Source organism: Grampus griseus (assembly GCF_964374135.1).
Source record: "Grampus griseus genome assembly, chromosome: 3".
Classification (NCBI taxonomy): domain Eukaryota; kingdom Metazoa; phylum Chordata; class Mammalia; order Artiodactyla; family Delphinidae; genus Grampus; species Grampus griseus.
The window spans coordinates 143654548-143678204 of record NC_139019.1 but is presented as its reverse complement, the minus strand read 5'-3'; the positions used below and the strand labels follow the sequence as shown (position 1 = coordinate 143678204).

Here is a 23657-nt window from a genome sequence, read left to right as displayed (position 1 = left end):
CCAGGAGATGTAGGCATCATCATTCCCAATGAGAATCAGAGAGATGAAGTAATTTGCCCAAATTTATAACCAAATCGCAGAACCAAGATGTGAATTCAAGTTTAAGCTCTTAATCATTATATTTCAATCATTATATTTCAAGCTAGCTCTTTGTTCATGTTCCCTAAATGATCGTTTGTGTCCCTTCCGGTTCTTATTCACAATCCTTGTCATATCCTCCACAAAGAAGGTGCAATAAGGCTCAATCCTCCATTGCCAACTCTCAAACCATCTATTGCCAAAGTCACTAAATTCCTGGTCAGCTAATTGGGGGAGGGGAGGCCAGGAGAAGAGCTCCCTGTGCTGTCCCTTCCCATTCCAGCTAGAGAACTCAGAATCTAGCAGGCACAGGGAAAGGAGGGAGAACTGTAGCACCTAATTTTCTTTTCTGGGGGTCAACTTCCCCTTTGGAAGGAGGGAGCTGGGCTACAGGGCCCCTGAGGGGACCAAGGAACTGCGGCAAAGGGCATGTGTTCCCAAGTGACTTAACTTCTCAGTTCCTGTCCCATCTTCAAAAGGAGTGATAGATAATAATTGCACGAACTTCACAAAGTTACTTAATTAAATCAAATAATTCCCCAAAAGAGCTCAGCAGAGTGCCTATTATTACCTATTATTGCTATTGCCATTACTATCATCATCATTCCAACTCCTGCATTCGCGGTGTCTCTATTAAGCAAGGGGATTCCTTCGTGAATGACTTTAATTTACAAATGCATTCACTGGTCTGTCTAAAGAGCGGCTCTAGAGCCCTGTATTTACCGCTTTCCCTGGCACACTGACCAGGTTTTCTGCCTCCAAAGGAAGTCTGCGACTTGCAGAACTGCCATGATAGTACCAGCAAAGACTTCCCTTCCCTTTCTCCCTCGGCGGCGGCGCGGGGCTTCAGCTCTAGGGTTCGGGAGCCCGCCCACATCAGCCACCATTGGTAGCCCCGTCGCTGGCGTGATTAAGGCCCCGCCCCCTTCTCTCTGAGACCACTCTGAGGCCATCTCCGAAAGCGGAGGGGCCTCGGAGGAGGGTCCGCGATGCATCCTGGGTTTTGTAGTCCATCTGTAAGGCTGCAGCCTGAGAGCTGGGCCTTGCGACCCGGGGAACTACAATCCCCAGCAGCCGGGCGGAGAGCGAAGAGAGGGGGCCCTCGCGTCACGTGGGCGCTGGGCCTGGGCGGGCTGCTTCTCAGTGCGGCGGCGGCGGCTCGGGGGACTGGGGCCTTTTGTTTGGAGCGGCGGCGGGGGGCCCCGGAGCGGCGAGGCCGGCGGCCTTCCCCTGCTCGCTCGGTCCCGGCCGCCCCTCGCGGGGGTTGGGGGGGCCGCCCCCTGGGCCGGGGCCTAATCTCAGGCGCCCCCGCCCCGCCCTTGGCCCGCCCCGCCCGGCCCGAGGGGAGGAACCGGCCGGGCCTCCCCGCGCGGCCCAGCTACCTCCGGAGTCTCCGCCGCAACCCTCTGCGCGCCGTACCCGAGGCTGCCTCTCGCCCCTCAGGCCGACGCCATGAAGATCAAGGATGCCAAGAAACCCTGTAAGATGGGGGCTTGGGCTCGTCGGGTTGGGAGAGCAAGTTGGGCCACGTCGGGAAGCCCCTTGTGGTGGCCTGCTTCGAAGCCGGTCGCTCCCAGCCGTCGCCCAGCACGGGATGGGGGCGGAGGGACCTTTGCAGCACCCAGTTCGAGGCTCCCTCCCATCCCCCTACGGTCGGTTGACGAACGCTTGCCGCCCCCTAGCCTTTCCTCCTCGAAAGCTGGGAGGTGCAAGGGGGAATTTTTGTTCTGGGGTCTGGCAGGCAAGACCAGAGTTACCAGCTTCCTCTGAAATCAAGTTGAAAATGGGTTGTCACAGATGTCAAGTTGCGCGGGGACATTTACCACTTTTTTTTTTTTAATTTTTTTAAACTGATTTCTGAGCTTTCTGCTTGTGTCCTTGAAATCCCGGTGGGTTCCTGGGATTTGTCTCTGTTGTTATAATTAGAGCTTTTAAACACGGCGTGTAACCTACCGGTGGGTAAGTGCCGTGACTTGTTTAGAATAACAACTAGTTCATGTTTGTTTTTTTAAAAACAGAGATAAAAAGATCAAAGTCATCCGTATTCCCGCCACTCAGAGCTAACCACTATTAATCTTTTGGTGACTACCCGTAGAGATTTTTCTACGACTATATATAACCTATACTTATAAAAAAAAAAAACTTTCCATACTGAAAGAGAGTAGATCAACTTTTATTTGCTTCCTTTTATTTTTAGCCTTTTTAAAACCTTTTACTCCTGTGAATAGCTTATTTAATCACTCAGCCGTTGTGATTGTCATACTTGAAGTTCATTCTTCCAGAGCGACTAGGAATGCGGGATGCATGCTTCTGTCTTAGAATTGTATTGGTGTTTTGCCATTTTGCAGTGTTGTGTGATCCTCCCAACAGTTCTAGGAAATTTCTTGCTATAGAACGGGAGCACTGATACTGTCTTTTCCCGCCCGTCCGTCCGGTCTTGAAAACCTCCACGGAGAGGCAACATACCAAAGCACTCCAGAAACGGTTAATTGTTATTTAAATGTGAGATAATTTGGTTCTCATTTTACTGCTGAGGAAAACTGAACTTACTGAGCCCCAGAGTAACTTTTACAAGGCTGCATCTTGTACAACTTGTACACCTTGTACACCTTTTACAACTCTGCTAACTGAGGTTCAGGGCCCTAAGTCACCTGACTCATAGTCCTGTGTTCTTTCTTTTGCACCTGTAGGGCGTAGTCTAAATACTTAGAGAAGCACAAACCTTTCTTATCTGGTAGTTTTATCTGCCAGTTAAAACATTTTTTTAAACAATGATTTAAAAAAAAAAACACAATAGCTAAAGAGTTCTCGTTCAGGAGTCTATGAAATACTGATGTGAAGTCTTAAAATGAGAGAGTAATATAGAAATACTACTATTTTACTGTACATTTGCTGAATTAAATGAATCTTGAACAGATGCAGTAATGTAGAACAGTTGGACATCTTCCCTCAACACATAGGTTTTCTCTGCTTGTGTTAGAATTTCCATTTAGTAAAATGAGTTTAACTATGACAAGCTCATATTCTGACCCTTATGTTATTATTTTATTTTTGCCTTGACAGCGATTTGATTACTTAGATTTGGGCAAACTTATAATCAGGTGTGAATACCATCTCTGGCAAAGGTGTTTCATATCTAGTAAAGATGATAATTAAGAGTTTATAAAATAAACTTTAGGTTGAGAAGTAAAAGAACATCTATCTTTTAGAAGTAATTTGTTTATTAATATATTGTGGTACACTGTGAGACCATTAATGTTAAAAGAGTTATGCTGAAAAACCAGTCAGTTAATATGATTTAGAAGTCTGAAATAACATTTCCAGTTTCCTATATGTAAAAGATGACTTTACTGTCTACTCAGCTCTTTACAGTAAAAATAAAGAACATCTTGTTCTTTTGCATGTGGGAAAGAATTTCAACTATGAACTGTCATGGAAATATATATATATATCTGGAAAGTATTATTTCTGATGTTTCAAACCACTCAGTTTAGCTAAAGACACACTTGTTTTTGAGTTCTTGCATAGGGTTTCTTTTTTTTATAATCATAAATTTAGTGAGCACTTTGTATGTAAGCACTATCTTTTACATGCATTGCGTCATTTAATCCTTAGAGCAGCACTAGTAACTAAAAACTGTATCTCATACTAGTTAAACAAGTGACTTTGGCTTCACACATTTTCTTACAGTTACTCACCCAAGTGTTAGAAAACATTGCTTTTTGATACATCACTAGTATATACCAGCCTGTAAACCAAATGCCTGTATTTAACCAGAAAATAAGAAAAGGAATTGGTTTCACCCTCTAAATTGTATAACTAAAAGATGAGCATTTGAAATTATGTGTTAATTCAACTCCAGGAGAAGAATGAAGTCAAACAATCTAATGAAAAATTTTTTTCTAGAACCCAAACAGTGGCAATGTTTGCATTACCTTTACTTGTGTTTTTCACGCTACTTAAATAATAGTAAAAATCTAAGCAGTGGTGTTCCTCTGTACCTCAACTGACGTGATTTTTTAAGGTAAGGGTCAGCCTCTGTTTTGCTTACCTGTAGAGCATGTAACATGATTAATAGAGTGGTAATAAAAGATTTTTTTAATATACATATATATATTTATTCATTTGGTGCAGTGTAGGTTTGGGTGTCTGCTTTGCTAACCCAAGCAGTAAGGTATGTGAAGTTTTTGTCAAGACCAGAGAGAGGTATGTAGCATATGTGTGCCGTTTGCTTCTCTATAACTGTTTGTAAATTGAGTCATTACTTAAGAATGATTGCTTCCAGTGGATAGTAAGGTGCAGTTGGAGGTGATAGTTTCTAATATTCTCTTAGATGTAACTAATTTACCAAAGGGGGGAAAAGTCTTCTGAAGCTCTTCTGAGGAATTATAATACTGAAGGTGTGAGTATGGTTTATTTTCTTAGTCTGTTTTAAAACAACATTTTTATTCGGAATGATTATTGGGAAGAGTGAACTGTCTTTTATTCGGGAACTTGAACAGTATCTGGAATTGACCATTGCACGTGCTCATTTTAGAATTCTGTTCCTTAAAATAATCCACCAATGCTTCTGAACATTTTCAGCATTTGGTTTCTCTTTCTGCTCCAGAACAATTAAATTCTAGTTTGGCATAGGATCCCTTTGGGCTAAAATCTGCATGGGGCCAATAGCAATTAAATAGCTCCTTAAAGCTTCTCCGCTGCCTCTTACCAACACTTAACAAGACACCAAACTTTTATAATGCAGTTTGTTAGAAATTAGCAGTCTGCCCTTGTGGCTAAAGAGGTGATCAGGCATGTGGGTTTCTCCTTTTGCATACCTAATCTACCTGGTAGGAAAGATAATTTCTTGGTAGCACTCTGCTTATGCTGGTTCTGGATATTTTTGTTACTTATGGGGAACTAATGGCAGTTCTCTTAGGCTCGGGTGAGAAATAGAATAGGAGCTACTATTTTTTTGGAAGGCCACGTAAACATCATGAGAGATTCTAGGAAACGCTCAAAAGTCTGTAGAAGGTAATGTTTATTTGCCATCATCAAAGTACTTATTTATATTTATGGAAGGTATGTTTTGTTCTTTAAATGTATTTTTGGTTCATTTTTTTCACCTCGACAGTGGAGAGTTTTATTCTCGAGAGAATGAGAAATGTTTAGGCTGTATGCAAGAAGTAGGATGCTTACGCACTGGTGACCTACTTTTAACCTGTCCCTTGGCCAGAAGCAGCAAAGCTATAGATTTAGATATTTGCCTGATTTCTTTGGAAAGTGGTATTTTTCTTACCTCATGGAAGTATTAGTGGGCCTCTGGTTGTCCTTAATAACTTTGTACTTTCATCACAAATCAATAAAGTTTGAGTTTTGTGCCCCCTCCCCTTCTCATTTTAGTTAGTGACAAAATAACAAGCATAAGTATTTGCTTTAATGCACTGGAAATTAGATCACTTGCTACATCAAAGGAGTGGATCGTAATTAAGAATACGTGTCTTCTGTGTTCTTGTTGCCTCCCCCATACTTTTTGAATGGTGATTATTTCTCTGGCATAAGGAAATGAATTCCAGAACTCTGCTGAGTTGAAAGGATCTCTATGCAAAAGAAGGGACCTATAATGTTCTAGTTTGGATATTAAGGTAACCAAGACGTTCATGGTCTGCAATATAGCATCTCCAGTTACTCTTCCTTTAAGAGCAGATACCCCTAAGAGAACAGACATAGACGTATCTAACAGGCTGGATGTGAGGTGAGTCTTGAATGGCCTCTCCTTTATTTTAAAAGTGTGTTACTGGGAATTCCCTTGCAGCCCCCGCTTTCACTCCCAGGGCGCAGGGCGCTAGTTCAGGGAACTAAGATCCCACAAGCCATGGGGCGTGGCCAAAAAATATATATATCAATAAAAGTGTTTTACTTATTTAAGATGGCCTCCATTGCTAGCTGCCCAACAAAATTGAGAAAATTTAGTTTCTTCAGCATCTTAGTTGTTTATACAAATCTATAGGTGACAAAAGCATTGTGCCTGTATAGAGAAATGTACCGAATCTTTTCTCGTTGAATCGTATGTTTCCGGTTTCTAATGGTACACACATATCAAATAAGTAAAATATCAATATATAAGAAACAAAGGGAACTAAATTTCCTTGACAACTTATACATAATAAACTGTTAAATACATGTTGTTAGGCATTTTGTAATCTATGTATCTTAAGTATTATTTTTGAGTCTCTATCATAATGATTAAGATCCCAGAGAATAGAAACAGACCTTAAGGAAACTAAGATTTGAGAGGTTAATGGCTTTTCCTATGTCATATAGCCCAGTTAGTGAGAGAGCACCAAGTCCCAAACCCAGATGATGCTACCTCCCCAAATGTGCCTGTTTCCAAGTAGATTTACTTTCAGCGTCATCAACAGCTAATTTTATTAACCAGATGCACTAAAGAAGCCTAGTAAGTTTAATGAGCAAAGAAAAAAAGTTCTTTTTAAGGAGGTACTTTTCCCTTGGGTTACTTGAAGTGATTATAGGCCAATTTTATTACATTAAAATCGTAGAAACATTTTCAAGCCGTAGGTGATGACCTATTATTAAAACCAAATTGGTCCAAATTTTTCCTAATCTCCTGGGGCACATGATAACTATGTAATAAATGAAAAGGAATGCCTACCAGACCAGGAATTAAAAGGCCCTGGTCCAGCCGCAGGCATGCTGAGTTATGGGTTTTGAGAAAATACACAGAATAACATTTTGAAGGGAAAAGGGTGAGTTGCACATAGATTTGTCTTACCTCAAAAGTATTATTGACTGAATGCATGATTCAGGGTAAATGAAGCTTGTGGCTAATTAACTAGGTCCTAATTTGCATTTCTAAAATCAGGATATATATTTTTATTTATTTTTTATCCATAGCTTTCCCATGGTTTGGCATGGACATCGGGGGAACTCTGGTAAAGCTCTCATATTTTGAACCTATCGATATCACAGCAGAGGAAGAACAAGAAGAAGTTGAGAGCTTAAAAAGTATCCGGAAATATCTGACTTCTAACGTAGCCTATGGATCCACTGGTATTCGGGATGTACACCTTGAACTGAAAGATTTAACGCTTTTTGGCCGGAGAGGGAACTTGCACTTTATCAGATTTCCAACCCAGGACCTGCCTACTTTTATCCAAATGGGAAGAGATAAAAACTTCTCAACATTACACACGGTGCTATGTGCTACAGGAGGTGGTGCTTACAAGTTTGAAAAAGATTTTCGCACAGTAGGTATTTCGCTCACAGGCAAAAATCGGTACCCATTCTCTTCAGTTTTTAAAGTATGAGGCTCGTTTTCTGTCTGATACGTTCCTTAGACTAGTTCCCCCTGCTGATACAGGGGAAGTATGTATTCATGACTTACTTTTGATTGGAGCATTTAAACACCTTTATACAATGAGTAAAAACTAGCCAGAGTTGGGCCTGTCGTACATAATATGGAGTAAAACCTGCTAAGTTTAGGAACTGCTACAAAGCTACAGTAAAAGCAGACTTCAGTGAATTTGGCAGTGTGCAAAGCCAGATATAAATGGGACTTGAAATATTTTCACTATTATTATCCTGTGTTTGCTTGTTTTTTTGAGTATTATCCAGTCATCTCTCCTAAGGCCACCATCTTCCCAAACCCTAACTGAAACCTGTATCTTTTGATTAATAGACACCTGAATGAAAGTCCCTATTAGCCCTTTTTTCTTGGATTTTATACCATTGACCCTACCATGTTTCTGTCTTGAAGGGGGTCATTTGGATATGGCAGGCGGATTATGTAAGCGTCGATTTCTGTGCTAGTAGGGGTTTGCCAAGTGTCCAGTCCTTCCCATTAGAATAAAGATTTAAAAGTTTAGGGCTTCCCTGGTGGCGCAGTGGTTGGGAGTCCGCCTGCTGATGCAGGGGACCCGGGTTCGTGCCCCGGTCCGGGGCGATCCCACATGCCGCAGAGCGGCTAGGCCCGTGAGCCATGGCCGCTGAGCCTGCGCGTCCGGAGCCTGTGCTCCGCAACAGGAGAGGCCACAACAGTGAGAGGCCTGCAAACCGCAAAAAAAAAAAAAAAAAAAGTTTATACTTGGATTTACTGAAATTTGTTTTTCTTGAAAATATGCATGTGGACCATTTCGTTTCTCAGATTCACATAAGAAAATCTAGAACATAAGCGATCACTTATATGGCTCACGGAAGTGAATACCTTGTAATTTGGGGTAGTTTTTATTAAAAATTTTTATGATGAGTGATACTGATTTGTATTCAGTTTATTGAGTAATCTGACCATAAATTCGAATCCAGTTTTTTTGGATGCGTGATATTTAGTGTTTGCCAAAAGCAGTGTCCTTGAAGCCAGCTCTCACCTGGCCATTGTTTGGAGACCCTGGTATTCAAATTACGGAGTTCTCAGTTTTTTTTAAGAAGTATTGATATTTTCTAGTGACGAAGTTTTATAATATTTGTTTTTGTTGGAGCTCAATCATTTATTAAGCTAATATTTGAACACTTAGTTTGTGTTAGGTATTGTGCTAGGCACTGAGAAGTCAGCTAGGAATAAGACACAGACTTAGCTCTCAAAGAGTGCAGTATCCTAGACCACACATTTAAGTGAACTATAAGTTCAGTGCATTATAATTAAGAAGTACAATGCATTATAATTAATACTATTGCTATGAAAAGAGATGCCATGGGAACACAAGGGGGAGTGATACCTAATAAGTCCTTAGAGAATTGAAAAGCTTATCTAAGCTGAGATCTTTTATAGTAAATATTTTATAATATACTCTTTACTAACCTGAAATGAATTTAATAATTTTATATTAGTACCCAAACTATAATATAAAGACAGGAAGTTAAGGTATTTATATATCAGTAGGTAGATTCTCTGGTATGATCACACAAGAGGGCATAATGAAGTAGTCAGATTTAGATGCTTGTATGTACATAGATTGAACTTAATTTCTAAAGCCACAAATGCTAAGATTGATAAGGTATGTTTTATTGGAGAATCAAATACCATAAGTGGTATTGCTGTTGTGACATAACTTTCGAAGATGCTAAACAACACAAGGTAAAGTTCCAAACAGTAAAAAGTACACTTCCTCACTTTATGTGGTGGTTGCGTTCCTAGCAAATTTAGTATGTATTAAAACCACGTAAAGAATACCTTGTGTCGGGCTTCCCTGGTGGCGCAGTGGTTGAGAGTCCGCCTGCCGATGCAGGGGACACGGGTTCGTGCCCCGGTCCGGGAAGATCCCACATGTCACAGAGCGGCTGGGCCCGTGAGCCATGGCCACTGAGCCTGCACGTCCCAAGCCTGTGCTCTGCAATGGGAGAGGCCACAACAGGGAGAGGCCCGCATACCGCAAAAAAAAAAAAAAAAAAAAAATACCTTGTGTCTATACACATATAGATAAAATACTTCCTGTTTACATAGGCTCAGATAATTATAAATGAATTTTCCTACTGCTGCCTACAGAAATGTCTGTTGTAATGTTCAAAGGTAATACAGGGAAGGGTTAACTCTTTTTTTTTCACAACTGCCCCACCCATTGCAGATGTCTGGCACCCCAAGTCCCTGCCCAGTAAATGTTAGTTTGATTCTCTCCTCCTCCCCATCTTTGTGAAAACTAAAAAGTCCACACAGATTTCCAAAACACCTCTAGAAGTAATACCACCACCACTGAGAACCACAGGACTAAATGAAGTCCCTAAGAGATTTTGACACAAAAGAAAACAAGTGAAAACGTGTGGGTTGTAAATGATTTTGAAGTTTTGTAAAGTACATGGAAATTATATGGTATAGTCGAGTCAAGTATTTTGAATGCGTTCCTTTGTTCACTTTATAAAACTCGCTTTGGTGTTTTTTTTACAGATTGGAAACCTCCACCTGCACAAACTGGATGAACTTGACTGCCTTGTAAAGGGCTTGCTGTATATAGATTCTGTCAGTTTCAATGGACAAGCAGAGTGCTATTATTTTGCTAATGCCTCAGAACCTGAGAGATGCCAAAAGATGCCTTTCAACCTGGATGATCCCTATCCACTTCTGGTAGTAAACATTGGTTCGGGAGTCAGTATTTTAGCAGTCCATTCCAAAGACAACTATAAACGAGTAACTGGGACAAGGTAGTAACCTTTTTGTTCTTAAGGCAGCATGCATATTGTTTTCTACACAGAAATTGTGAAATCTAATGTGTATTGTGCAACAGCTAAAAATGTAGATGTGTAAGTATAAGTTAAAGTGTTGCAGATAATACTTTTTTATAAGGCATGTGTGTAGACTCAAACTAAAATCATTAAATGTTTATATTTGGTTAGCATCATTTGGCATCAAAATTTCCATAATGAAAAGAGTGAATTTTTAGCTGGAATGATTCCAATAACATTTTAATTTTCCAAAGCATTTTTCTCATTTTTATATAGATATATTTAAGCCTAAAGCTTGAAACATTCTTATTTGATTCACATTTAAGTGGAGTATTTGGCAACATTTTAATTAATTCATATAGGATGAATTTAACATGAACTCTTTTCTTTAATACCTGGAATATGAATGTGAAATGAGATTTAAAATTTTTCCTTATGATTCCAATATGTCCTTTATCACCTTTTAAGGAAGCTGGAGGCTCCTGTTTACTTAATTGAGGAAGAAAGATTTTAGGATGCTTTAAATTAGATTGATTTGTGAAAAAAACGCTGGCCATGCTCTGCAGCATATGGGATCTTAGTTCCCAAACCAGGGATCAAACCTGTGCTCCCTGTGTTGGGAGCACAGACTCTTAACCATTGGACTGCCAGGGAAGTCCTGAAAAAAACTCATTTTAATTTTAATGTAATACTCCTATTTTAATAATACTTAAATTTAATTAGTATTTTATTTCTGTGGTGGCTGAAAAGTCTACCTCCGTTGAAACTCTCTATGCCAAAGAATTACAGGGAAGTACTGCCTACTTCAATCAATTCAAAAAGACAAATTCAGTCTATTAACTAAATTCCAACAGTGATTCAGGAATATAACCTTTTAGAAATTTAGGTGAGACTAGGGAGCAAAGGTTTTGATTTTAGGGGCTAGAGTGGCATAATTTCATTTTGTGAGCATATCCAAAAGAATAATAGAACCAAGTTAACTTCTGTCTTTAACATGATGACCAGCCTGACATAAATGTCCTCACTGTATTCATATCGGAGTCATGTAAATGTTAATGTATCACGTTGGGTTGATTTCAGCCTTATCAGGCTAAGTAAATAGGCCTTTCACAAAATTATTTCCTGGAAACCATTTAGAATTACAATTTTTCTCCTTTTAATTTGTACAGTATTAACTTTTAGCACTCCTTTTTCATGCACACAAAAACATTTATTTTTAGCAATTACAAAGTGTAAGGTATCAGGTGAAGATACTAGAAGATATAAAAGGTCTTCTGTGTTGTTTACACGACGACATTTTTTTCCTTTGGTTTATTCTTTGATCTGACAAATTTGGTTTTGCTATGTGTTTTTCTTAGGTTTAGCAATATCTATCCATGTGTTCATTGAATAAATGAGTGCTCCATCCTTTTACTTTGGAGAAAGAATACAGTGTGTAAATGCAACTTACCAAGTTTCTTTATTTTCTTTAGCCTTGGAGGGGGTACCTTTCTTGGTTTATGTAGTTTATTGACTGGCTGTGAAAGTTTTGAAGAGGCTCTTGAAATGGCATCCAAAGGTGACAGCACCCAAGCTGACAAGCTGGTCCGTGATATTTACGGAGGAGATTATGAAAGATTTGGTCTGCCTGGTTGGGCTGTAGCATCTAGGTAAGTTTAACATTTACATTGTAATTAAAGTTGCTTATTTAGGTTTTTGGTTTTTTGGTTTTTTTTCCTTGCGGTACGTGGGCCTCTCACTGTTGTGGCCTCTCCTGTTGTGGAGCACAGGCTCCGGACGCGCAGGCTCAGCGGCCATGGCTCACGGGCCTAGCCGCTCTGCGGCATGTGGGATGTTCCCGGACTGGGGCACGAACCCGTGTCCCCTGCATCGGCAGGCGGACTCTCAACCACTGCGCCACCAGGGAAGCCCGCGTATTTAGTTTTTAGAAAGCAGTGTATCAGGAAGTTGTAAGGGGCTTCCTCTTACCCAGTTTAGTTCTAAGTTTTGAACATTGATGTCATTTTAAAATTAAATATACATCAAGAAGTCTCCCCTGAATGCACTATAGGAAACTGTTTTTATTAGTTCTTGAGTATCCTTCCAGTGTTTCTCTATACAAATACAAATAAATATCCTTATCCTCCCCTTACAGAAGGTAACTTTTAGAAGGTAACATTTATATACCATTATATAGTATGCCGTATACAGTCGGGTCTCCTTATCCATGGTTCCTCATCTACAGAGTCAACCATCCTCGGATCGAAAATATTTGGAAAAATAATTCCAGAAAGTTGCAAAAAGCAAAACTTGAATTTGCTGCACACAGGCAACTATTTACATAGTATTTACATTGTATTAAGTGTTATTAAGTAATCTGGAGATGCTTTAAAGTATATACCTAGGTTATATGCAAATACTACATCATTTTATACAAGGGACCTGAGCATCTAGAGATTTTGGTGTCCAAGGAAGGTCCTGGAACCAATCCCCCATGGATAAGAGGGAGGACTGTATAGTCTACAACAGCAGTATATCCTAGTCTGTTTGCCTGCCCCCCCCCTTTTTCCCCTCTTCCTTCCCTCATCCTTTCCCTCCCTACCCTCTGTCTTCCTCTTTTTCCTTCCTTTCCTCCCTCTCTCCCTCCTTCCTTTCTCCCCCCACCTTTTTTTTTATTAACAGCTTCATGGTATTTCATTGTATGAATGTATCATAGTTTGATAGATGTTTGGGTGTTCCCAGTATTTTCCTACGTGCAGTTCATTGGGTCAGTAAGTAACCTTGTACATGTATACCTTATTTTATACATGTGTAGATTTATCTGTAGGCTGTATTCTCAAAATGTATGAAATGTTGTTTGTTATCAGCAGATTTGATTTTGTTTTTCATTTCTCTGCAGTTTTGGGAATATGATTTATAAGGAGAAGCGAGAATCTGTTAGTAAAGAAGATCTAGCAAGAGCTACATTAGTTACTATCACCAATAACATTGGTTCTGTGGCACGAATGTGTGCTGTTAATGAGGTAAAAAAAATTGTTTAATTATATGAAAAATGTGAGTTGGAGTTTTATGTACGTGTAGCAGGCTTCTTCGTATTCCTTAAGGAGGCCTCATAGGATCGAGATCTCTTAATCCATTAAATCCCAAGATTCATTAATATATATGTTACCTATCCAATTGTGATACTACCTTTAAAGAAAGTAGCAGATAATTCAAACCGGAAATAGGACAAAGAGATAATTTACATTTCATATTTATCCAGAAACCTTTTCAGAAATATACAACCTAAATATCTTTAAGTTGTGAAACAAAAATTCTATCTAAACAATAAGACGTTTTGAGGTAACTTACTATTGAAAGTGGGTGGGTACTTTTTTCCTGCTAGTGTTACCTTTGATTAGTGAAGTACTTGGAAGTTTTCTTACTGCCCTCGGCTTCTTTACAGTGCTGCCTTGTTGCATATGGATCAAGCAGCATTGTACAGGGCTATGAAGGCACTGAGACCGTTCTTCACATGAAATTTGAATGATGTATACTTACAAAAAGCATGTACTGCTAGATTTACCTCATAATTGGGTTATTTTTATTTGAAGAAGACTGTATATACAGTTTTGCCTTTGTGTAATAGAGGTATTTGCCCATTTAATTTTTATAAATATCAAATACTTTATAAATGTGTTGGGAATTTTACTTTTTAAAGGAATTCTTCATTTGTTCACTCATTCGTTTATTCATTGAGTAAATATTTAGAGTACCATGTGCCAGGTATTGTTCTGAGCACTTGAGATAAATTAGTGAAGAAAACAAAGATCCCTGACTTTGTGGAGCTTACAGCCATTCTAGTGTTGTAGTAAACAAGTAAATTATTCCGTATTAGGTGATAAATGCTATTTTTAAAAAGGAGAAAATTAAACAAGATAAAGAGAATTGAGAGTAGACCAGAGAGTGGCAGAGGACAAATTACTGAGTAACTGGGTGTAGTTAAAGGAAGGCTTTGTTGAAAATGTAACTCTTAGGCAAAGATTTGATGGAGGTGAGAGAATCATGGGTGCAGATATTTGGGGAAAGGGAGGCTCCAGAAGAGAGAACAACTGTGCAAAGACTCGAATTAATCCTCTGAATTACTCTAAATTCAAAATTAGAATACTGTCTTTTAAGTTTCTTAATAACAGTGTAGTAAGTTAGTTGAGGGAGCCACTAGCAGGCATTTTAACCTAGGTTTGGGAAATATATCACTTTGAGGGGGCAGACAGTAATCTGGGATCTTTTTTGTTACCCCTGTAGGTCCAGATTTTCACTGGCCAATTGACTTAACAGTAATTAAGGCCATAATTTACGCTATTCAAACTCAGTGTGCAAAAATGTACACTCAGAAGTACTTACATTGTTGTGAGAGTAGAAATAGGTTTTTTGGAGATTCAAAACAAATATTAGTTCCTCCATCTGGAAGCCCTAGGGGTTGGGTGGGCATGCCAGTATCCCAGTCAGTTTTGCTCTCCAGTGCTATAGGTAAAGTCCACGGTTTCTGTGTCATTACTGAGCATAAACTGCAAAATGCTGACCAAGTTTACAGCTTGTTTTTAATCCTAAACACGTTTAAAATACTTTTCCTTGGTTTGTCTCCTTTTATCTCGTCAGTGACATTTCTCCAAATTACTTTCTTTGCTAAATGTATTACTTATTGGCCATTTTCAAAAATAAGTCTATCTATAATCATTAAACTAGGGTCTTTCCAGAACTTTTCTTTTTAAATTAGACGTTATTTTTTAGGGCAGTTGTAGGTTCACAGCAAAATTGAGTGGAAGGTACAGAGTTCACTGACCCCCTAGACGCACAGCCTCCCCTACTGTCAATATCCAGCACCAGTTTGGTACATTTGTTAAAATCGATGAGCCTATATTGACACATCATCACTCAGAGTCCATAGTTTACATTTGGGGTCACTCTTAGTGTACATTCTATGGGTTTTGACAAGTGTAGTGACATGTCCTAAACTAATTTTTAAATATTCAGGATTATGAAGGCATATACCAGGAATGCAGTAGGCACTAAAAAAAGGTAGTAGTTGTTTATATTTGTAAGTAGAGATCTTATAAACTGTATTGTATTGTAAAATCTACTTGATAATTCTTTTTTCAAGTCATTTTCTTTGTTCTTTTCTTTTAGAAAATAAACAGAGTTGTCTTTGTTGGAAACTTTTTACGTGTCAATACTCTCTCGATGAAACTTTTGGCATATGCACTGGATTATTGGTCAAAAGGTCAACTGAAAGCATTGTTTCTAGAGCATGAGGTATGATATGAAAATAAAGTTTTGTGAATTTTAATAGCATGCTTTTAAATGCAGTTTCATATATTGTTCCTTGCCGGGTACTTTATAAGTGAAGTATAAAACTGCGATTTACGTAAATAGTACATTGATTCCCTCACTTCAGTTTGAGTTAGGGGGTGGGCATTTTTGTAACCTGGCAGACATCCCATTAAGATGAGAATCTCACAGTTCTGAAAAAGAGAGAGCAGTATCAGGTCTGTGAGCTCATTAAATACTGGGGCTGCTTGTGTACTTAGTGGGTTTGTTTTGTTAAATTGTTTTCTTTTGTTTGTTTGTTTTGTTTTTTATTGTTGTTTTTTGGCCGTGCCTCACGTGGGATATTAGTAGTAGCTCCCCAACCAGGGGTTGAACCCGGGCCCTTGTCAGTGAGAGCACAGAGTCCTAACCACTGGACCGCCAGGGAATTCCCTCTTTCTTTTTTTGTCCTCCCCTGAGAGGACAAATGTTAAATATGAACAGTAAAAATATATATGATTTAGCAATGAAAATCTCCTTAATCCTCCCACCACAGCCTCACCCCCACCTCCAGTGGTAACCACTGTTAACATTTCGGAGTTTATTCTTTGAGATTTTTTTTTCCTATTCGATCACAATATCCAGTTAAATTCTGATTGGAGCAAGTATCAGTTCACAAAATGTTTTGGATTAAGTAAACTTACCTTGAATTATTTGTGGTCAAGTGAATATTTTATTAAGCATTTTAATAATACAGATTCTGAGTATTTGTTCTGCTCTTACGAGCTTCCATGTGTCATTGTCACTGCTCTCGCTGTAGAGGTCAGAATGTGTACTCTTGTGCAGCTCCACCTGGCGTGTCCTCTGCTGTGGGAATGGCAGGCAGAGCCAAAGGAATTTTCTTCAGGAAAGGGGAGGGGAGCCAGAATTGCAACAATAGTCCTAGAAGCTTTAGAGTCTAACAGCCACTCTTTATAAAAAAATATGTATTTCAAAGGTATATATATTATAATTAACTAGAAAATGCTTAGCTTCAATTATAATACAAAAACATATACATATATATGTATTGGGTTGGCCAGAAAGTTTGTTCAGGTTTTTCTGCAACATCTTAAGGAAAAACCTGAACAAACTTATTGGTCAACCCCAAATTTGTACTATATGAAGAATATATACTACCAGAAAACTTAGATTGTTTCAAGTAGACTGTTGATTGAAATATTGAGCAATTAAACATGGAATTCAATTACAAAAAAAAAGTTGTATATATTGAGAATACAGTTTAAAAAAATTTTTTTTTACAATAACTGATGACACAAATTGGTAGCTTTCTGAATCAATGTTCTTAAATAGATTATACACAAGTATGTGTTCTTAATAGTGGTTAATATTACATGTTCATTTAGAAGCTGCACTACATTAATAATTGCTTTTAAATTATGCAGGGATATTTTGGAGCAGTTGGTGCACTTCTTGGGCTGCCAAATTTCAGCTAAAGCATCGGGTTTCTCTCTGTTAATGTCACTCAAGAGGAACTGAAAACTGGAGGTGTTATTACTGCATTATTTGTCACTGGGAACCAAAGGATGAAAGAGTAGCACTATTCCTGTTGATTTTTAAGTATCAGAATATGGTAAGCTGCTATATGTTGCCATATTAAAAAGAGAGCTCCAGTAATGTGAAGTATTTCTAAGTGAAATGCTTTCCCTTCTGTATATAGCCAGTGTTAAATCCTTAAATGCAATACAGCCTCTGATTAATGAGCTTCCTCTGAAAAAGATTTTCTATTTATTTTATGTAGCCAACATTGCAGTACTGTATGTTCAAACATGAATCTTAAAGTCTCAGAAATGTTTATCTCATGAAAAGAATTGATTCTGAATATTTGTTACAAGTCTGTTCTATGTGTGTTTTGGTTACTAGTAAGTGGACAGTAACATATCCTGTATCGAAACTTACTGAAATGGCAATCAAAGATGATCATTTTTATATGATTTTAGAAATGTTAAAGCAATATTAATTATTCATTACTGTTGTTTTCCAAACATATCTTCTCCCAAAAATCATGTTTATGTGCTCTTTCCCCAGAAGTATAACCTTTTTCAAATGCCATAATTTAATTGAAATACTGTTGTTAAACATTAGCCTGAACTTTAAAATGAATCCTAGAAAATGCACATAATTGGTGATACTGCATTTTTTGTATTTTGAGTTTATCAGATAGTACATTTTAAAATGTTGTTTAATTGGAGGCTTAATTACTTATTTGAAAGTCCGTTCAGTGAGGTCCCAGGACTATTTGAATGGAGTATGGTTTATGTGTGTTGGTAGGGTTCTGTGCTCTTCTCTCTATACCACATTTATCTTAGGCCCAAAGTTAGCCATTTCTGTTTAATTAGGTCTGAACCATCAAAGCTAAAGACTGTCTTCTACTGTGAACAGCAGCAAAATCATTTGTTCTAAACAGATGTTATGGAAATTTAAAAGATGAGTTGTTTTGAAACTGGGAATCTGAGGCAGTATTGCAGAATTATAAAAGGATCAGTGTTTCGTACATTCTGGTAATAAAAGCATTATAGTCCCAAAATTTGTAAATCCTTTTGCCTTGGAATTTATTCTGTATTTTGAAGTCATTTTTTATAATGTTATAAATTTTTTCAGACTTTCATTTTGGTAGTAACATTTTGGAGGTCCAATAGTTCAGCAAAGTTTTTTGAGACTGTCACTTATGGTTTAGGAAGTTGAAAGACGGGGAAAATCGGGAAAAACTGTTCACCTCCTTAAATTACAGTAAATCTGGATGTACTTTGAAGAGCTTAAAACTTTTATATTACAGGAAGAGGTATTATGCTGTCTTTTCACACGACAGTTTTGCTCCGTAGAGAACAATTTTCAATTGAATCTCAAGAGGTGGTGCTTGATAAAGATATTTCTCCCTGTAGTTATGTTCAGAGGGAAAAGCATGTGAAGGTAATTTTTAGAATGTAGAATATTTAGAACTTTGAATTCATGTCAGTCAGTGGTCATTTTGAAAACCTACAGTGTTTAAACATTTTCTTACTAAATGTTTCCATTTTCGTGACTAGATATTTCAGCCAAAAGCTATATTTTTAATTTATTTTAGAATTGCATGATTGGGCATCTGTACAAGAAGGTTTTGCTTTTAAATGATAACTTCAAATTTTATACCTGTGGCAAACTGTACGTTAGCAGTTACAGGTTTGGGGCTGTCGTCAAGAAGGAAATGGAATGGTAAAAGTATATACAAGTTAATTTGATCAATACTTTGGTTAATTTGGGACTATGATTCATACTTTTTGTCTTTTGAAACTGAAGTTACCTGCTAAAATGCATATAAAGTGACCAACTATTTCACCACTGTGAGAAAAGCTCTTGGCTTTTCTCTTGTACAATCTAGAATTACTGGAGTAATTCTAATAAGTATTTCTAATAAGAACACAGAATTGGGATGAAGGCTGCCAAGATTCTAGTTTTTTATTATGATCCCAGGAAAATGCTTGAATAAGCATAGAGTGGTAAATAGGTTTGGTTCTAATCCCAATCAGCTTCAGAGCTCTTATGTTCTTGAACAGTGCTGTCTAATAGAAATAAACGTGAGCAACATGTAATTTTGCGTTTTCTAGCAGACATATTTAAAAAGTAAACAGGTGAAATTCATTTAAATTATATATTTCTATTTAACCCAGTGTAGCTGTGTGATCATTTCAACATGTAATCATTATAAAAAGTTATTTAGGGTTTTTTTGGGGTTGGGGGATTGTTGCTACCTAGTCTTCAAAATCAGTATGTATTTTACACTTACAGCACAACTCAATTTGGACTAATCACATTTCAGGTTCTCAGTAGCCACGTTTGGGTAGTGGTTACTGTATTAGTGTAGTTTCTAGAATTAGCTCTTAAAAATGAACACTGTCATGTATTCATTAAAACTTAAATTTGAATCTGGACTTTTTAAAGAATGTTAGAGAGGGAACACGTGAGAACCTTATTTTTTAAATACGTAAAGAGGGATAAGAAATACCTCATTTGGCCTAGTTTATTTTATTCAGACAAACTGTAGTTCTGACCATTCCAAAAAACATCTTACATTGCATCCTGCCATCTCATTGTAGTAGGTATCGTTTTTCTAATGATACTAATAAAGTTGCCCAAGACACATCCTGAGCATCCTCATCAGTCTTCAGAATGTATATTTCCTTCGCTGCAGTAAATTTGATGATTCCAAAGACTTAACCCCACACACACACCTTGTCTAATTGAACTTTGAGAAGCCAATTCTAAAGGACTAAAAAGAAACCTTTTTAATTCTTCATTGAGTTCTGTACACACAAGGAGAATCTTGTTTATAACTTGGTGGATTTAATTTTCATTTTTAAAAATAACATTTTCAAATGCAAGGATCACTATCAGTTTGCTTGGGCGGTTGGTAAAGAACACAAGGTCTAGAACGTTCCACCACCACTACCACCATCCGTACCCCCAGAAGACTGCCTTTTAACCAGAGAGACTTTGAGAACTAATGGCCTTCAGTTCTACACCCCAACTTCTCCAAAGACAAAGTACTAGTAGACTTCCTTGCCTGTTGACAAGGGCGTTCCTTGCTCAGCTACTCTAGTTGAAATAGGTGGACTCTTAGTTTAGGTAAAGTTAGCGCTATTGCCAGTAATATATGTGGCGTCTTGACAGTCCTTCTAGAGGTTCAGATTGTTCGCCGAATATTAGACTGTGAAGATTCCTGAGTTTTTTACCTTTGCGTGCAGATGTGATTGTTGTATTCTCAGTACCAGTTCCTGAAAGTCCACTTCTGTAAGAAAAATGAGGCAGCTCAAAGGGAAAAAGGTTTTCCTCTATGTCCAGCGGTACTCTTGCCTTCTAAGAGCAGTCCATCTTGCCTTGAATCAAGGCATCTTGCCTTGATTTCTAAGGTCGCATTTTTGGGTGGAAAGCTTAGCAAGGCAGTAGTTTCCAAATGTCCTTTATAACCACTCTGCTTGTTATATGCAAAATGTTTCATATTTTAATATTTTGTTTTTTCTCTATCGAGCACTTTATGCTTTTTAGTCTGTTGCATTTGAGAATGTAGTTTAGAAACTTTTTCTCTTCTAAAGCCATGTAAAAACTGGATGATCACCGGAAAAATGAGTATGTGTTATTTTGCATTTAACTTACTGTTTTGTGGTATGTATAAACAAAATATTAGAAACATACTGCATTTTTGTAACAATACTCTTTGACTTTATTTAACATGATTTGCCATGAAATATCAATGATCTATTTTCCCAATAAGCTTGTTTATTTTAGGGTGTTTTACTCTAATAGAGAAGGAATTCAGCCAACTTGGTTTCTGTCATCAGATAATCTCAGAAAGTAATGTTCTTTATCTATATTACTGCCTGTTTTCAATATTTGAGACCGTAGCTTTATATTTGTACTGAGCCTAGTAACTGATGAGCAAAGACCCCAAAAAGTGAGTAATTATTTTTCTTCCTTTGAGGTATTTTAATAGCCTATTGAAAACAGGGGTTCCATGAAAAGCAGACTGTCCCAAAAGACAGTTAGTTGCTCCATTCATGGCATCATTTGAAGTGACAGAAACAATTTGTTCAGATACGTGGCATCATGTTTTAGAGTTCATTTTATTTGTGTTGATATATGTTGAGAGGTACTAGTTTTTGGATTCTCACCATAGAATGGTATTAGTTATTCTCTCATAATGTTTTGTTATTACCTGTAATGGCCAAGTAGTAGATATACCTTAAAGTAATATCAAGGGGGTGTGTGTGTGTGCGTGCGTGCGTGCGCGTGCTTTAATCTGTAAAGCTATCTGAAATTTTTATTGTGCTATAACTTCAAAATTATATGGGCATTATAACTTTTCCATTGTACAAAAAGAAACATACCACTAAATTTATGGATGTTTGAATGTTAGATATATTTGGGATTTTTTTAATAGCCCTTTTCTTTAAGCTGTTTCTTATTTCTGATCATTGTGAGTTGGGATAGATGTGGGATAAACCCCTCCTAGAATTATTGCCTTTGTCAAACACAATTCATAGTGGGATTTATAAAACACAATTTTAATTATCTCTAAGTGAGTTGAAATATCATGAATTGTAGTCATTTACATCAAGTATGATAAAGACCTAAAGTACCTTTATCCTTAGGATTGCCTGAGAATAATCAGATTGTACATGTGTCTGATATTTCCAGCTTAATAAATGTAGCAGTGAGTTGATGTTGGGACTTCAGGTACTACAGTTGGTACTGAATGATGTGTTTGAGAGGAAATCAGTTTTCTTTTTCCTTAAGAAAAAAACCAGAATCTTTACATTCTGGCTCTTTGTGTAGTCAAAAGACTATTTCTCTTTTTAGATTTTCAGTCTTTTTGCTGTAGCGGCCAGTAATTTTGTGTTTAAAAGAACGAATGAGGAATGTATTTTTCAAAGGAGTGAATAAAGTTAAAATCCAAGGTTTTGAATTGTATAAATGTGCAACTAAATTTCAAGTCTAAGATAGTGCTGATTTTTTTTTCTATTTCTCAACATCTTTCATACATTGCAGTACCTACAGTTCCAGTAGCTTTCAAAGAAAACATTTCAGTTTTGTATAATTTGTAAAATATACATAAATAATGCAGATAGTTTGAGATTATTTTAGCTTTATGTTGTGTCTCTGAATCATACGGATCTCATACCTGGCACAGTTGATAGTTGTCACGAGTATTAAGCCATTTTGAAATCTGCCACTTTTTTTCTGAGGTGCCCTTTTTAGTTTACATTTAGAAACAAAAGATAACTTTATAGACCTAACATTAATATTCTGGTCTCCTTGTCCTAAATACGGTTAATGGAACATGGATGTAAGTCAGGTTAAGGTGGTTTTATCATTTTTTTAATACATTGTGTGCTTTGACTTTTTATTTGAACTACAGTGAAGCTTTGACTTCTTAACTGAAATTGAGTGGCATTTGTCTTAATTCTGCCCAGTTACAGATCAAATCATACCTAGAAAATGTTTGTGTTAATTTTACTTAATACAAGCCATTTCCGTTTAAGTTGCCTTATTCTATCTATTGCATTGTTCTTGCCAAGTCTGAGCTCTGTCATGTTGGAATTATTCTAACACTGAATCTGTGATGTAAAAATGTATGATGTGCTACAAATTTTATTCATAATAAACTAAGTTATAGCCTATTATAACCTATAAAACATTTCTTGTAAATTGTCTAATTTATTTTTCATTTATGTACAGTTTCTTATGTAAATTTTTAAAATACTTGTTGTGGTCTGTTCTATAAACATTCCTGTTCTCTTTTCCTTAAGGCTTATTGGCATGAAAGAAACTTGGGTTTTGCTTGTTTGTATTATATGGCCACTGAGCCAACTTCAGTACTCTCTACCTTTTCTGTAGTTTTAACTTTTTCTAGTTTTGTTCATATTCTAAATAAATGTTAAAATCATGATTTTTATTTCCTACTTTGCAAATAAATTCTGTTAAGTTGTTTACTGTGTTATCTTTTTATTGTTTATATATTGTATTCCCACATTTCCACTTCAAATAAATACAAGGTTTTAATGAAATCAACTATAGTAGAATGTGTAAACTGAGAGAAAGGACATCGTAAAGTCTTGCTCACCTCTGTATTCCCAGTACTTGGCACAGAGAAGGCATTCAGTAAAAAATACTTAGTGAGTGAATTAACTGTAGAGGAAGTGTCTTTATCTATCTAGTCTCCCTTTATAAGATGTAATTGAAGTTTTTCCCCACTTTCCTCTCCCCAGCCTTAGAAAGCACAAATGTAAGTTTAGCAGAGGTGCATTGCAAACCTTCCTGAAATTTAAGCCTTACGTTTATTAACATGTGAAAAGCTTTGCTTTTCCTTGAACCGAGGCCATGGTGTCCTATGCCAGAAATGGATGTTGACAGCAGAGTGGCCCTTAGATGCGCTCCCAGCAGAGGTGCCAGAACGTGTGGTACTTTCTTACCACAGTTTGTTAAGGGTTATGTCACACACGCTTTTCTCTAAACCAAAACTTCATTTCTTTGCTTTTAATAGACAATGTCTGTTAGCGTTGTCCTAAAAGCTTCGATGGTGTTCCGTAATATGTGAGGAATTAAGTTGGAAAATTGACTTCTGAGTT

At 37.4% G+C, this 23657-nt stretch overlaps 1 protein-coding gene across 2 annotated transcripts; it reads left to right on the top strand.

Moving 5' to 3' along the window:
* Positions 1 to 1452: 1452 nt before the first annotated feature.
* Positions 1453 to 23021, top strand: PANK3 (pantothenate kinase 3). 2 transcript variants are annotated; one of them, XM_082650019.1, is made up of 7 exons: positions 1453 to 1558; positions 6976 to 7328; positions 9956 to 10209; positions 11703 to 11879; positions 13109 to 13232; positions 15376 to 15501; positions 16941 to 23021. In XM_082650019.1, exons 1-7 carry the CDS (start codon positions 1531 to 1533, stop codon positions 16989 to 16991), a joined length of 1113 nt encoding a protein of 370 aa, XP_082506145.1. In that variant the 5' UTR covers positions 1453 to 1530; the 3' UTR covers positions 16992 to 23021. The 2 variants fall into 2 exon arrangements, with proteins under 2 accessions (XP_082506145.1, XP_082506146.1); XM_082650020.1 differs by lacking the exon at positions 1453 to 1558 and adding an exon at positions 5711 to 5815.
* The last annotated feature ends 636 nt before the right edge of the window (positions 23022 to 23657 follow it).